Source organism: Danio rerio, chromosome 21 (genome assembly GCF_052040795.2).
Source record: "Danio rerio strain M-AB ecotype USA chromosome 21, GRCz13ab, whole genome shotgun sequence".
Classification (NCBI taxonomy): Eukaryota; Metazoa; Chordata; class Actinopteri; order Cypriniformes; family Danionidae; genus Danio; species Danio rerio.
In genome coordinates this window covers 14,684,128-14,699,019 of record NC_141041.1, presented here as the reverse complement: position 1 = coordinate 14,699,019, position 14,892 = coordinate 14,684,128, and the positions used below count along the sequence as shown (strand labels likewise).

The following is a 14,892-nucleotide window of genomic DNA, read 5'->3' as shown; positions in this document are numbered from 1 at the left end:
AAACATGTAATTTAAGTTAAGAGAATTTTTACTTTCTAAAATGATGGAAGTATATTGCACAGTTTAAGTCAATTATTATCCCCACTTAGATTTTTTTTTCCTTTTTTAATTATTTGCTAATTGATGTTTAACAGAGCAAGTACATTTTCACAGTATGTCTGATAATATTTTTTCTTCTGGAGAAAGTCTTATTTGTTTTATTCCAGCAAGAATAAAAGCAGTTTTCAATTTTTATGAACCATTTTAGGGTCAAAATTATTAGCCTCTGTAAGCTATACAGGTACAGTGTTTTTCGACTGTCTACAGAACAACACTGTTATACAACACTGTTATAAAATAACTTGCCTAATTACCCTATCCTGCCTAGTTAACCCAAGTAACCTAGTCATCATGACAAAGATAAAATAAATCAGATATTAGAGATGAGTTATTAAAACTATTTGGTTTAGAAATTTATTAAAATCAATCTTCTCTCCATCAAACAGAAATTGGGGAAAAAATAAACAGGGTGGCTAATAATTCAGGGAGCTAATAATTCTGACTTTAACTATATATTCTTTAAAAATAAGTGACCTTCACAGCCCGATGGATATATTAAGTGGTTCTCAGAGCAGACAAGAAGTATTGCATTAAATTCTATTTTTCCCTGCCATCTCTTTAAAATATGAAAATGTATTTTCGCCTGCTGCCACTGACGGCGCTAGAGTTTACACAATCTATTTTCTTGTTTTATGCTTGAACAACTAAATCAGGGGTGGCCAACCCTGTTCCTGGAGAGCCACCTTCCTGCAGATTTCAGTTGCTACCCATATCAAACACACCTGAACCAATTAATTAGGACCTGAACACCACATGATAATTACAGGCTGGTTTGTTTGATATGGGTTGCAACTGAAATCTGCAGGAAGGTGGCTCTCCAGCAACAGGGTTGGCCACCCCTGAATTTAATGAATGTTTAAGTTTATTTAACTGTTAATAAAATTGCAACGTTGATGCTGTAAAAGGAACTTTATAAAAATAAAAAAAATTAAATCCCATTAACCTTATAGCAGAAGTTGAGAAAAACACTAGCTTTTCATAAAGCCCATTGCAAACAATATAAAAACAACATAATGCTATAAAACAAACATGGTTGTGTTTGACATATCTAGAGCAAACTATCTTTCAACGGGACTTTCTCAAACATTCTCTTTACATTTTTCCACGTAAAAAATAGCAGCATGAAGGTCTGGAATAACGTTTTTAGGTGGACTCCTCCTTTTATCTGGATGTTTTTTAGTGAGCAGAAGCAAAACTAAAAATAAAAGCCGACAGTCCATGTAGACAGATCTGTGTCTGTGTGTCTTCTGATTGCATTGTCATGTCTCTATGGTGATGGTGTGTGTGTTGTGTTGCTGTGACAGGTGGAGAGCTGCAGGGCACCTGCTGCACCCCAGATGAGGCCAGATGTGAAGACATGGACTGGGAGGAGGAGAGAGAGATGGAGAGACTGGCCTGTGAGGGAGACGACTTCATCCCTCCCAAAATTATGGTGCAGTATTGATTTAAAATGTATTTTATTGTATGGTCTAGTGTTCATTCATTTGACTCTTGGTTCATTTGTTTTTATTTGACTTAAGCTCAATTGCATTTAATTTCAAACTTTTTATGTAAATAACTAGGGGAGAGGGTGTCGGTCTAGGTTTTTTATTTTTTAAATGCTTATTTATTTTTAAAATAAATTCATAAAAATGTATCATTTATATTTTCTAGTTTTATAAACTGTTATACAGTATATTTACTTTTATTTATTATTTTATTTTATTTTTACTTATAACAACTTATAAAGTAAAACTTTTTTTTAAATTTATATTTACTTTAATTAAAATTTTCTTTTTTTTTTTAGTAGGGGAACAGCTGCATGCCATCTCCATATCCATTTCAGAACTTTTCTAAGCATAATAGTTTTAAAATCATATTTCTAATAACTGATTTATTTTATCTTTGTCATGATGACAGTAAATAATATTTTACTAGATATTTTTCAAGACACTTCTATACAGCTTAAAGTGACATTAAAAGGCTTTACTAGGTTAATAAGGTGAACTAGGCAGGTTAGGGTAATTAGGCAAGTTATTGTATAACAATGGTTTGTTCTGTAGACTATTGAAAAAAAAATAGCTTAAAGGGGCTAATAATTTTGTCCCAAAAATGATTTTCAAAAAATTAATAACTGCTTTTATTCTAGCCGAAATAAAACAAATAAGACTTTCTCCAGAAGAAAAAATATTATCAGACATACTGTGAAAATTTCCTTGCTCTTTTAAACATCATTTGGGAAATATTTAAAAAAGAAAATAAAAATCAAAAGGGGGCGAATAATTCTGACTTCAACTGTGTGTATATATATATATATATATATATATATATATATATATATATATATATATATATATATATATATATATATATATATATACAACAGTTCTGTCTGGTTCTTGAATCTGATTGGCTGATAGCATTGATATATTTAAGTAATATCAGCACCCGTACAGCCTCTTTACCCTTTGTGTATTACTCCGCCCACATACAGCCAGCAAAAAGCAGACACTACAGATCTGAAGTTTAAAAGATGCACGCTCAACTGTTTTAACTGTCAACTTATGATTTGAATCCAAGGCAGAAGAAAGTAGTTCCTCATACAAAAGTGTTTTTGAGACTCTCCATGTTTGATTTTGTTTTTATATACACAATTATGCTGTCAAACTGTTGTATAAATGCAATATCACACTCGTAGCAGCGCAATATGGCTGTATATCGGCACTGGCCATATTGCACTGCTACGAGTGTGATATTGCTCATATATATATATATATATATATATATATATATATATATATATATATATATATATATATATATATATATATTCATTAATTTTCTTCTCGGCTTAGTTTCTTTATTAATCTGGGGTTGCCACAGCGGAATGAACCGCCAACTTTTCCAGCATATGTTTTATGCAGCGGATGTCCGTCCAGCTGCAACCCATCCCTGGGAAACATCCATACACACTCATTCACACTAATACACTATGGACAATTTAGCCCACGCAATTCACCTATAGCACATGTCTTTGGACTGTGGGGGAAACCCACGCGTACGCGGGTAGAACATGCAAAACTCCACACAGATACGGCCACTGACCCAGCCGAGTCTCGAACCTGTGACCTACCTACTGCCACACCAAAAATTATATATATATATATATATATATATATATATATATATATATATATAAATTAACTTATTATTCTAATCTTTTATTCATTCATTTATGTACTGTTTGTTATTCTAAATTTAATGTACTTTATTTCTATAGATATTTATTTGCTGTTTTACATTTTTTATTTAATTTACCCTAATTAAAATTTAATATCAATTGTTATTAATATCCAGTTAACCCGTATACATTCATTCAATCATTCATTTTCTTTTCAGCTCAGTCCCTTTATTGATCAGGGATTGCCACAGTGAAATGAACCGCCAACTTATCCAGCATATGTTTTACACAGCCAATGCCCTTCCAGCTGCAACCCAGCAATGGGAAACATTCATACACACCCATTCACACACATACACCATGGACAACTTACCTCACCTATTTAAACTATTGTATAGCACATGACTTTAGACTGTGAAAAAGCCGGAGCACCCGGAGGAAACCCATGCAAACACGAGGAGAACATTTAAACTCCACACAGAAATGCCAAGTGACTCAGCTGAGGCTCAAACCAGCGACCTTCTTGCTGTGAGGTTACTGTGCTACCCACTGCACCACCGCGCCACCCTAATTTACCTGTATATTTATTTAAATATTTAATTTAATTTACATTACAAATGAATTCCTAGATCCTTTTTCATCTTTTTATATAAAGAAAGGTACAACCTCCATCTCTCCATCTCTTTTCAGTGTAAGACCTCTCCATCTGTCACTCTCATATTTTCAATGTTTATTTGTATGTTTTACAAAATTTCCCTATGCTCATTATTTTCATCTCTACAATTTGTATTTTCAGCTGATCTCATCTAAAGTTCCCAAAGCCGAATATCTTCCCAACATCATCAAAAGAGACGATCCTTCTATTATCCCCATTCTCTACGTAAGCCAAGTTTTTACTCTACATCGTTTATTGTCATGATTGATCATCCAGATAAATATACATGATACAGTTTCCTTGTCAATTTGTAAAGCTTGTAAAGTGTTTGTTTTGTCCTGTGCAACAGTATACAGTTGAAGTCAGAATTATTAGCCCTCCTAAGTTGTTACCCCCCTTGTATGTTTTTGCCCTAATTTCTGTTTAGATTTTTTTTCAACACATTTATAAACATAATAGTTTTAATAACTCATTTCTAATAACTCATTTCTTTTATTTACTGTCATGATGACAGTAAATAATATTTCGCTAGATATTTTCAAGAGACTAGTATTCAGCATAAGGGGACATTCAAAGGCTTAATTAGGTTAATTAGGCAAGTTAGTGTAATTAGGCAAATCATTTTATAACGATGGTTTGTTCTGTAGATAACCGAGAAAAAAAGTATTGCTTAAAGGGGCTAATAATTTTGACCTTAAAATGTTTTTAAAAAATTGAAAACTGCTTTAATTCTAAAACAAATAAGACTTTCTCCAGAAGAAAAAATAGTAAAGGAAATACTGTGAAAAATACCTTGCTCTGTCAAACATCATTTGGGAAGTATTTGAAAAATAAAATTCAAAGGAGAGTGAATAATTTTGACTTCAAACTGTAGGTTGAGATACAGCAGAACACAATGCATCTCTTCAGAAATCCAACCGATGGTCAAACCAATAGAAAATACAATATGGGGTTGTTTACATCTGCTCACTTGATGTGTTTTCTGCGATCGTATAGCTATCTGATTCGTGAAAATGTTTCCATTTACACTTGACCACATAAAGACACTCTCCGTTAAACAGATATGATTCTGATCTTCAATTTCCGTGCTATATGCAAATGTAAGTTATGTTGATTAAATATACCTTATGTTTTTTTAAATAATATAATTTTACAGAAACGTAAGCTATATATTATTTGCTAAATTCGCATGATTTTACATGGCTAAAAGAGGCTTTGTAGGCTACCTCAGTCACGAGCACACATATGGCTAGTTCCATGATTACTGTCATTAGGCTAAAAGTAGCTACATCTGTTTTTGTTGTACATGCAAGAAATCATTTAAAACTGTAAAGGGTTTACGTTTATTTTTGTAGAATCTAGTCTCCCAAAAAACAAATGATTCTAACTGAAAAAAATGCTTTAGCTTATTTTTTTTATTAATTTTCTCTATGTTGAGAGAGACTCTACGTGTGCCTGATGTGTATCTGTTGTTAATGCTGCCATCTGATATTAATGTAACATTATAATTTGATCATTTAATGAAGAGCTATAATGAAAATAAAATAAAATGAAAAAAATGTATCAAAATGAATTGAATATTCCAAACTCTCACATCACATTGTGTTTTGCATTAGCAGTGTTGTATCTTTATGTACTGTTTATACACACCATAACATAGTCTAATGTGTTAATTTTGTTTTACATTTTGGGTGGACTAAAATTGATGTGTTTTCAACAACCAGGCGTTTGGTCCAAGACCTGTTTTTATTTATCTGGAAAACACCTCCTGATGTGGATTGACGATCGGACTTTCTATTTTTCTCCAATGTGTTTCAGAAATACACATATGAAGTGACCAGGTGTAAACAGCCCCATTGACACAGAAAAAGTTATCTGAAGCACAGAGATTACAGCAGAATTCAGATTTAGTGTGTTAGATGTAGCCTTATCTGTGCGTGTGTATTGATGGCTTTTATAATTTTTTTCTCCAGGATCATGAGCATGCCACGTTTGATGATATTTTGGGTATGTACAACAAAATCTGTGTGTGTTTGAATCTCATTATTTCGGCATGTGGGATGAAGGCGAATTTACTATTGATTTTTACATTAAAAAAACGAATGGGGTTTCTGATAAATGACACTGGATCAGAGAAAAAAAATGAATTTTTTAGTGTGGCTATTTTTCATTCATAGTGTTTTTAAGTCGAAGAAAATACCAAATTTATCATTTAGTTCTCATTTTTTTTATCAACAGTGGCTATAGTATTAATGATTATTTGACCAAATGACATGTAACAAATTATGATAACTATAAAAAATCGTTCATTTTAAGAGCCAGTAATAGATTAAGTAATATTAATCAATTTTGTTTAGCATTGCATTGTAAGTAATGGTTCTTCAGTGGCTTGTCATGTGTTAAAGGATTTTAAATGCACAATATGGATTTAAAATGCTTTCACACATGACAAGCCGTTGATTATTCCACTTGTACCATGGTCCTTTGCCAAGTTAAACACAAAAAATTAAACCAATGTCCTGTCAAAAATTTTCCTAAGTCCTAAGAAAAGGGTGTACAAACTCAGTCCTGGAGGGCCGATGTCCTGTTAGTTACAACCCCAATTAAACACACCTGAACCAGCTAATCAAGCTCTTACTGGGTATACTAGAAACTTTCAGGCATGTGTGTTGAAGGAAGTTGGAGCTAAACTATGCAGGACACCGGCCCTCTAGGACCGAGTATGGGTGTATGGGTGTTTCCCAGTACTGGGTTGCAGCTGAATAGGCATCCACTGTATAAAACATATGCTAGATAAGTTGGCTGTTCATTCCCCTGTGGCGACCTCCCTGACAAATAAAAGGGACTAAGCTAAAAGAAAATGAATGAAATAAACACTGAAGGTACACTGTAAAAAGTGCTACACTCACAAAGTTGGTTCTATCTACTTTAAATAATTGCAATCTAGTTAATTTTATTTGTTTTATACCAAAAAAATTTAATTTGCTTCCTCTTTACTTAAAATATATCAGTTTTTATATAACTGTATATTTTGAATAAAACTAATGCAATTTATTTGAGTAGATTTTTTTACGTGGTTATTGTGTAGAATAAATGTTATAAAAGTGAGTTGACACAGACAATTTATTAGAGCAGCTGTCGATGTGGGCAGGTGTTCATAAAACGTGATTTTTATAGTTTTGCGTGACTCCTTTTTCATTGCCCGGGATTTAGCAGGCAGACGCAGCTTCTGCAATGATCGACATTAACTGCTCCCAGCAGCGGATCTGATTAACACGGTAAGTTGCAAATTTAGCCAAATGATAATTGTAAAGTCATGCAAAACTGCTGTCTTCGCTAGGCAGGTGAGGTTTTAGCTTTGTAAATTGTACTGTAGCCTCAGGTATGTTAACAGTTAGACTGCTCTCACATGGAAAGCTAAGTTGGCTAACGCTAACCAACGCTAGTTTATGCTAATGATTAAAAGTGATATTATTGAGAAAAAATAGTGAAAGTAGTTTTAAAACACTTAGTAGGTATAACTAACGTTGCAGAACCGATTAACAAGGTCACTGGTGGGCGGTCGGGGTGTGGGGGTTCAGTTTGCTAGCGCTAACTTAGCTAAAGTTAGCTCACCTAAGTTATAGCAGCACATTAAGGATGGATATTAAATGCAGAAACGTATGCAACAGTTAAGTAGTTTGTGTTTAACGTAAGAGAAAGTATAACTTAAAGTTTGTGTTTTAGAGATTTAGTCCATAAGTTTTTTTTAATGCTGCATAGTGAATAAATTACAGATTTACAATTTATTTTAACTTAAATTACATTTACTACTGATGTTTACAGAACCATTTAAACTGTATGCACCTCATTCTAAAATGCATGTTCTTGGTCTTTAGATACCAAAGTGATTTTGTTACCTGTGGATCTTCAAACTTCACATCCAGGTAAGAAAAACATTAGATACAACTACAGCTATAATTATTTGCAGGCAAGTAAAACATTGGTAAAATTGCAAACAATAGTGGGCTCCATAGAATTAACTTACATTTGATATCTGAAGTGCAACAGTAATTTTTTACTGTTTTTTTTACACAGATATTATGTGTGCAACAGTAAAAACAGTATAAAAATATCCTAATGCAGTTTCTTATTATCTGTCAGTCTTTCAATAAAGCTAACTGATAACACTGAATCACTGAACTGTCATTTGCCAGTGACATTAAATTTGAAGAAAAAGTCAATTAAATGTAGCTTTAGCAAAAATTTAATGTAAACCTTAATGTAATGTGTAAAATGGCAATGTATTTATTTATTTATTTAATAAAATTTGTATTATGACGTGCAAAGTTTGGTGCAAAATGAAGATGACATTTAAATTATAGAACTTGTATTCTATAATTTTCATATAGCCATTTTCAAACAGTTTTAATATCTAAATTAAATACACATTCTTATGCTTTATAAGTTGCCAAAATAAACAAAAAATGTAATACCTAAATTTTAACAATTCTTTGATTGACAGGAAAACACAATGACATGCACTGTTACACTGAGTAAAATCACAGTTTTCTTTAAAATTTGATAACTAAAAACACCTGGAATAATGTAATTACACAACCTCTATAACCTTTTTTTCTTTTTTAAATAGAAGTTAGGTAATTTTAACTAAGGTAATTTTTAAATGATAAACTAAGGTGTTTCATCCATGCATCATTCTCACTGGACTTTTGTAACTTCACTTGTAGTTATTTCCTATTCAGTATTTAGCTATTTAATGTTGTTTGGTAGCAACCACCTGAACTCCTGTTTCTTTTTGTCTCTACCAATAGAGTTGTGAGGAATCAGAGGTGCATGCGGCTGCCCACGGGAAAAATTTGCCATCAGCCCAACACAGTTTGGATTATCATAGGACTGTCAGAGGTTTGCCAAACCTGTCAAATGCATGATGGCTCCTGTTTGGACTTACCGATGTCCTCGACTTCAAGTATCCATCAAAACTGTATACATTTGAGATATATTAGAGACTCTTTTTGGGACTGGACATTATGCATCCTAAATCTTCATCAAAATATGCAAATCTCCTCACTGAGTTGCCTTGGATGATTTCTCAATAGGATCTGGTATTATTAATGTTTTTATTTATGTATTGTGTATGTGTAGCCACATTAATGGCCTATTTTGTAGTCACTATTAAAAGGAACATCGATTGATATTGAATACATGTTATGGTCTTTAATCCATCTTCCCATTCTTATTTAATTGTTATTGACAGGAAAGTCTGTTTATCTGTGTTTACTAGTGTATATTGTGCTTACAATATAGAAACGAAGATTTATTTTCTGAGGTTACAGCCTGAAGTCAATTAAATTAGTTTTAAATGACATATGCATGGTTAATTTTATTTAGATCATTAAGTTCATAATACTTAATTAAAATGAGTACAGTCAACATATAGCAATGTATAAGTAAGTTAAGTTTAACAAAAAAAGTAAGTTTATCTGATTTGAGTATTTTTAGAAATATTAGTTGGCTCAACTTAATTTTATTGCATTTGTTTTAAGCAATGTTTTAGTGTTTAAAATACTTAAAAAAGGCTGGAAGTTGAATCAACCTAAAACGTCCGATGCAACCACTTGCCTCACTTTTTATAAGTTAGATCTAAGTAACATTTTTTACAGTGTATTAATTAAGTTGTAAAAAGATTGATTTTGTTTCTGTAGATAATATCCTTGGTTACAATTTAACAACAATCCTGCCAGTGTGCTGCCATGGGAACGAAAACAGAATAAGTCATAAAATATTTACGATTGGTAAAATTAAATGCTTCAATGCAACCATATAAATATAATATATGGAACATTTCAAATATTTTACCCACAGAATAAAAAACAACCCATGTCAAGTGGATAAAAGTACCATGAGAAATGTTAAAATACTTTTTTAATGAACTATATAGTACAGAAGTCTGCAATTTTAGACGCAGCCTGACTAGATCTACTGTTCATTAACAAATTTATTGCACACCTTCCAGCCAATCAGAATCAAGAATTTCAACAGACCTCGAAATAAATATAAATTATCTTTAGAAAAATGTTTGAGAGGGACAAAAATAGCGTATTTTGTCATTGTCAAAGTGTGTTGATTCTCTTCAGATTTAATCAATCCAAATATTTCTGCGTTATATCATACACTCTCAGAAATAAAGGTACGCGAGCTGTCACTGGGGTGGTACCTTTTTAAAAGGTACAAATTTGTACCTAAAAGGTCCATATTAATACATCAGTATTAAAGTACAGCAGTGTTCCTCTTCAATTTTTTAGGTACTAATATATACTTTTGAGGCACCAGTATGTACCCTTTAAGTACAAATGGGAACCTTTTGAAAAGGTACCACCCCAGTGACAACTCATGTACCTTTATTTCTGACAGTGTACTCATAGGCTGGATTAACCTTTATTTTTTACTCTCAGGAATAATTTATTTATGTGTCATATTATTGTGTGTCATGACTATGAAATGTCATGGTTGTCAGCATTACCAGTACACTCCGACACTCCTAATTAACATTATAATGATATTTCTGTCTTTTTTTTTTAATTTCACAATGCCAGTACACTACCGGGCAAAAGTCTTGTCTGTGATCATGCTTGTAAGAGCAACAAATAATAACTTGACTTCTAGTTAGTCATTTGGTAAAGTGGCAGAAGGTAGATTTTTCTGATGAATCATCTGTTGAACTGCATCCCAATCATCACAAATACTGCAGAAGACCTATTGGAACCCGCATGGACCCAAAATTCTCACAAAAATCAGTCAAGTTTGGTGAAGGAAAAATCATTGTTTAGGGTTACATTCAGCATTGGGGTGTGCGAGAGATTTCCAGAGTGGATGGCAACATCAACAGCCTGAGGTATCAAGACATTTGTGCTGCCCAACACATTAAAAACCACAGGAGAGGGACAATTCTTCAGCAGGATAGCACTTATTCGCATCCTTCAGCCTCCACATCAAAGATCCGGAAATCAAAGGAGGTCAAGGTGCTCCAGGATTGGCCAGCTCAGTCACCAGATATGAACATTATTGAGCATGTCTAGGTAAGATGAAAGGGGAGGCATTCAAGATGAATCCAAAGAATCTCAATGAACTCAGGGAGTTCTGCAAGAACGCTTTCTTTGCCATTTCAGATGACTTTATTAATAAGTGATTTGAGTCATTGCAGAGATGTATGGATGCAGTCCTCCAAGCTCATGAGAGACATACACAGTATTAATTCTTTTTCCACTGCACCATGACTTTATATTTTTTACTGTACATTATTTCTGTTAAGTGACAAGACATTTGTCTAAGCAAAGTCAGACCTTAGTGTCCTAATTAAATAATAAAAAATGATGGCATGCTCATATTTTATTTAGGTAAAATAAGCATAATCTAGAGGCCTTTGCCTTTCATATAAGCCACTTCTGATGGCAAATGATCAACTAGAAGTCAAGTTATTATTTGTTGTTCCTTTGTTCTTGTTCTTAATGTGCAAAACATAGATTTCAATCTGCATTTAAAATTCCACAATCTTTATCCAATAAAATATGTTATTTTTGAGGAAAAGGTCATTTAAAGGCCTTAGATGTCAACTCATGCATAATTCCTGTAAAATATCATGGTCATCCTGACAGTCTGTTTGTTTCGTGTGCAGAGGAGATTGAGAAGAGATTGACAGCCTACAGAAGGGGCTCTAAAATCTGGCGAATGCTGATCTTCTGTCAGGTGAGAGATAAACAAGGCGTCCAAACCCACACAATGACAGAAAAGAAGACTGTAAGTGCATTTGAGTGAATCGGCAGCAGATAGTCATGCACTGCTGCGTTTGATGTTGGTAATGGTTTTGTGTTCAGGTGGACAGCAATTCACAAGTCTCTGTTTCTCAGTTCATGGGTTCTGATCTCCTGTTGTTTGAGTTTGATGTTATGTAAGGTTGTCATTTTCTGTCTCAGGGAGGCCCAGGGCACCTCTATCTGCTGAAGAATAAAGTGGCCACGTTTGCCAAGGTGGAGAAAGAGGAAGACATGAGCCAGTGAGTGGGGTCTATGCTTTTCTTTTCTGTCACATTATATTTCTTTAGTGTTTCAAGGGATCCTAATATGTTCTTTTTACAAGATGTGACATATGAAGTCTCGAGTGTCTCCAGAACACACTTTTGAAGTGTCAGCTCCAAATACTTCCTAGATGATTTTTAAAACATGCTTAAATGCAGCTTTTTGGGTCAAAGCAAAACAAGCTGCTTTTGTGTTTGGACTGGTGCATCGTCAAGGATATGCATGACAAAAAAAAGAATAGATTTAGTATTGTCATCATTCAGAATGCAGGAAACATTCTGACATTTACATTTGACATTAAACATTTATTTGTTTTCCATGGACCTCTTGTTATAAAAACTGCAGTGTTATCAAATCTGTTACATTTTTGAGCCAAATCTTAAAATTGTCCTATGATGTGACTGTTTTATACAGAGACCCGGTAGGGACATGGAAAAAACTGCGTGGGAGAAAAAAACTGTGATAGGAAACTATATTTTTTATAGTTTTTGCGTTCCCTTGCAAAGATGTTTTGCGGTATCTCGCAGAACTGTTATTCCATAAACACGTCCTGTTCACTTCATACATGTCAACCCTCCAGTTTTTGCCAGGATTCTCCCATAGTTTACCACTCTTTTCCGCTATCATCCTATCATTAAGTATTTTCCCATATTTCTCCCATATTTTTAATCTTGAAAGCATGTTGAAATTATTAGAAAAATGTCTGCATTCATTTTATTAAAACTTTTCGCCCTTTATATGCAACCTGAATTGCATATGAGTCTGAATCAGCCAATGCATGAATAAGCGCTGACTGACTTATGTGCTTCTGTTCCCAGATTAGCTTCTTTAAGTGAAGTTTATTTATAAACTACTTTCGAGAGGATCATGTGCTGATGATGGAACACAGCTGGTCATGCATTATCCAATTCAAGATTCACCAATCAAACCATTCCTAAGTCACTATAAATTTCTATAAAGTTCCATGTAACAGCCATCTTCGTTTTGAAGAATCCCCCTTCCACCCCTACTGCTCCTTTTTTCCTGGATGGGTGGCACGGTGGCCCAGTGGTTAGCACTGTTGCCTTACAGCAAGAATCCTTACCAAGGCAGCCAACGCTTCTGTGCGGAGTTTACATTCTCCCCGTGCTCACGTGGGTTTTCCCCCGGGTCCCCCTTTTTCCTCCCACCGTCCAAAAACATGCAACTTAAGTTAATTGACTAATCCAAATCTGCACCATAGACATGCACCTACACTCTCAGAAATAAAGCTATGCAAGTTGTTACTTAGGTGGTACCTTTTCAAAAGGTACACATTGGTACCTCAAAAGGCGTGCCCAACCCTGTTTCTGGAGATCGACCTTCCTGCAGATTTCAGTTGCAACCCATATCAAACACACCTGCCTGTAATTATCAAGTGCTGTTCAGGACCTAATTAATTGGTTCAGGTGTGTTTGATCAGGGTTGGAGCTGAACTTTGCAGGAAGGTCGATCTCCAGGAACAGGGTTGAGCACCACTGTACCTAAAAAATTGAAGAGGTACACTTTTGTACTTTTCAGGTACTAATTTGTACCCTTGATGTATTAGTATGGACCTTTTAGGTACAAATTTGCAACTTTTGAAAAGGTACAACCCCAGTGACAGCTTGTGTGTCTTTATTTAGAGTGTTGTAAGTAACAAGCATGAATTAGGATTTGAATTTAGTGTGTCGACATATTAGCACCAAGGTACTCACAGAGACCCAAGTTCAATTCCCGGCTTTGAGGTCCGTTGCCGATCCTTCCCCTCTCTCTGCTTCCCATGATTTCCTGTCAAATCTCTACGCCAGGGGTCACCAACCCTGTTCCTGGAGAGCTACCTTCCTGCACATTTCAGTTGCAACCCTGACCAAACACACCTGTTTGTAATTATCAAGTGCAGCTTTAGGTACTATTAATTGGTTCAGGTGTGTTTGATCAGGGTTGATACTGAATTCTGCAGGAAGGTAGCTCTCCAGGAACAGGGTTGGTGACCCCTGCTCTACACTGTTCTATCCATTAAATCACAGGTGTCAAACTCAGTTCCAAAAGGGCCGCAGCTCTGCACAGTTTAGTTCCAACCCTAATAAAACACACCTGATCAAACTAATTGAGTAATTCAGGCTTGTTTGAAACCTACAGGTAAGTGTGTTGGAGCAGGGTTGGAACTAAACTGTGCAGGGCTTCGGCCCTCCAGGAATTGAGTTTGACACCCCTGCATTAAATATTGAAAACCCCTAAAAACAATAAACAAATTAAAATGAGATAAATACATGTATTGCTCAGTATCATTTTATGTTAGTCAATACATACTAGTGTAACCTTATTGTATATTGTGACCAAAAAAGCACAGTTTTATTCTATATAATATAATAACTATTATTATCTGAGGGTTTTGCTCTTGTGTTTGTGGTGTACATGCAGATTTTGGAAACGCCTGAGCCGGTTTATGAGTAAATTAAATCCAGCGCCGAACCTGATCCACATCATGGGCTGCTACGTGCTGGGCAATCCGAATGGAGAAAAGGTACAGTATTTCAAGTTCTGCAGTATTTATGTAGTATGTGTACCTTGACTTTCTGCATTATATTTAGAAATGGTCCCTGTGGGCCCTGCCGAGGCCATGTTCAGTGCTCATCTCTTTAGACACAGACATGCACTAGCTCCATCTTTCCATTTTTCTATACAACACCTCTCTGTCTGTCACTATCATGCCTTGACAGTCTTTTTCCCCAGTTATGTAACCTAAAATAACTCGTTCCTGTCCAGCACAGTATATATACTTGGGCTAAATAGCATAGACTGTAAAAAAAAAAACAAAGGATTCCTTCCATTGTGTAAAAAAAAGTGACACCTTGGTGTCAAATCACAACCAAACTCCAGAGGACTCCAATCGCAAACATTTTTGT

At 34.5% G+C, this 14,892-nt stretch overlaps 1 protein-coding gene and 1 long non-coding RNA gene across 13 annotated transcripts in view; one reads left to right on the top strand and one right to left on the bottom strand.

The window, feature by feature from the left end:
• LOC141379820 (uncharacterized) overlaps positions 1 to 14,892 on the bottom strand; it is a 62,612-nt gene that overhangs the window by 25,480 nt on the left and 22,240 nt on the right. The gene's annotated exons all lie outside the window — the stretch shown is intronic.
• Positions 1 to 14,892, top strand: part of nsmfa (NMDA receptor synaptonuclear signaling and neuronal migration factor a) — a 78,938-nt gene that overhangs the window by 51,696 nt on the left and 12,350 nt on the right. For all 11 annotated transcript variants that reach the window (XM_087300915.1, XM_087300910.1, XM_087300914.1 and 8 more), the window contains 6 exons: positions 1,404 to 1,531; positions 4,056 to 4,139; positions 5,888 to 5,921; positions 11,587 to 11,657; positions 11,885 to 11,964; positions 14,408 to 14,510. In XM_087300915.1, the coding sequence (XP_087157041.1) occupies positions 1,404 to 1,531; positions 4,056 to 4,139; positions 5,888 to 5,921; positions 11,587 to 11,657; positions 11,885 to 11,964; positions 14,408 to 14,510 (500 nt within the window). The remainder of the gene's footprint in view (positions 1 to 1,403; positions 1,532 to 4,055; positions 4,140 to 5,887; positions 5,922 to 11,586; positions 11,658 to 11,884; positions 11,965 to 14,407; positions 14,511 to 14,892) is intronic.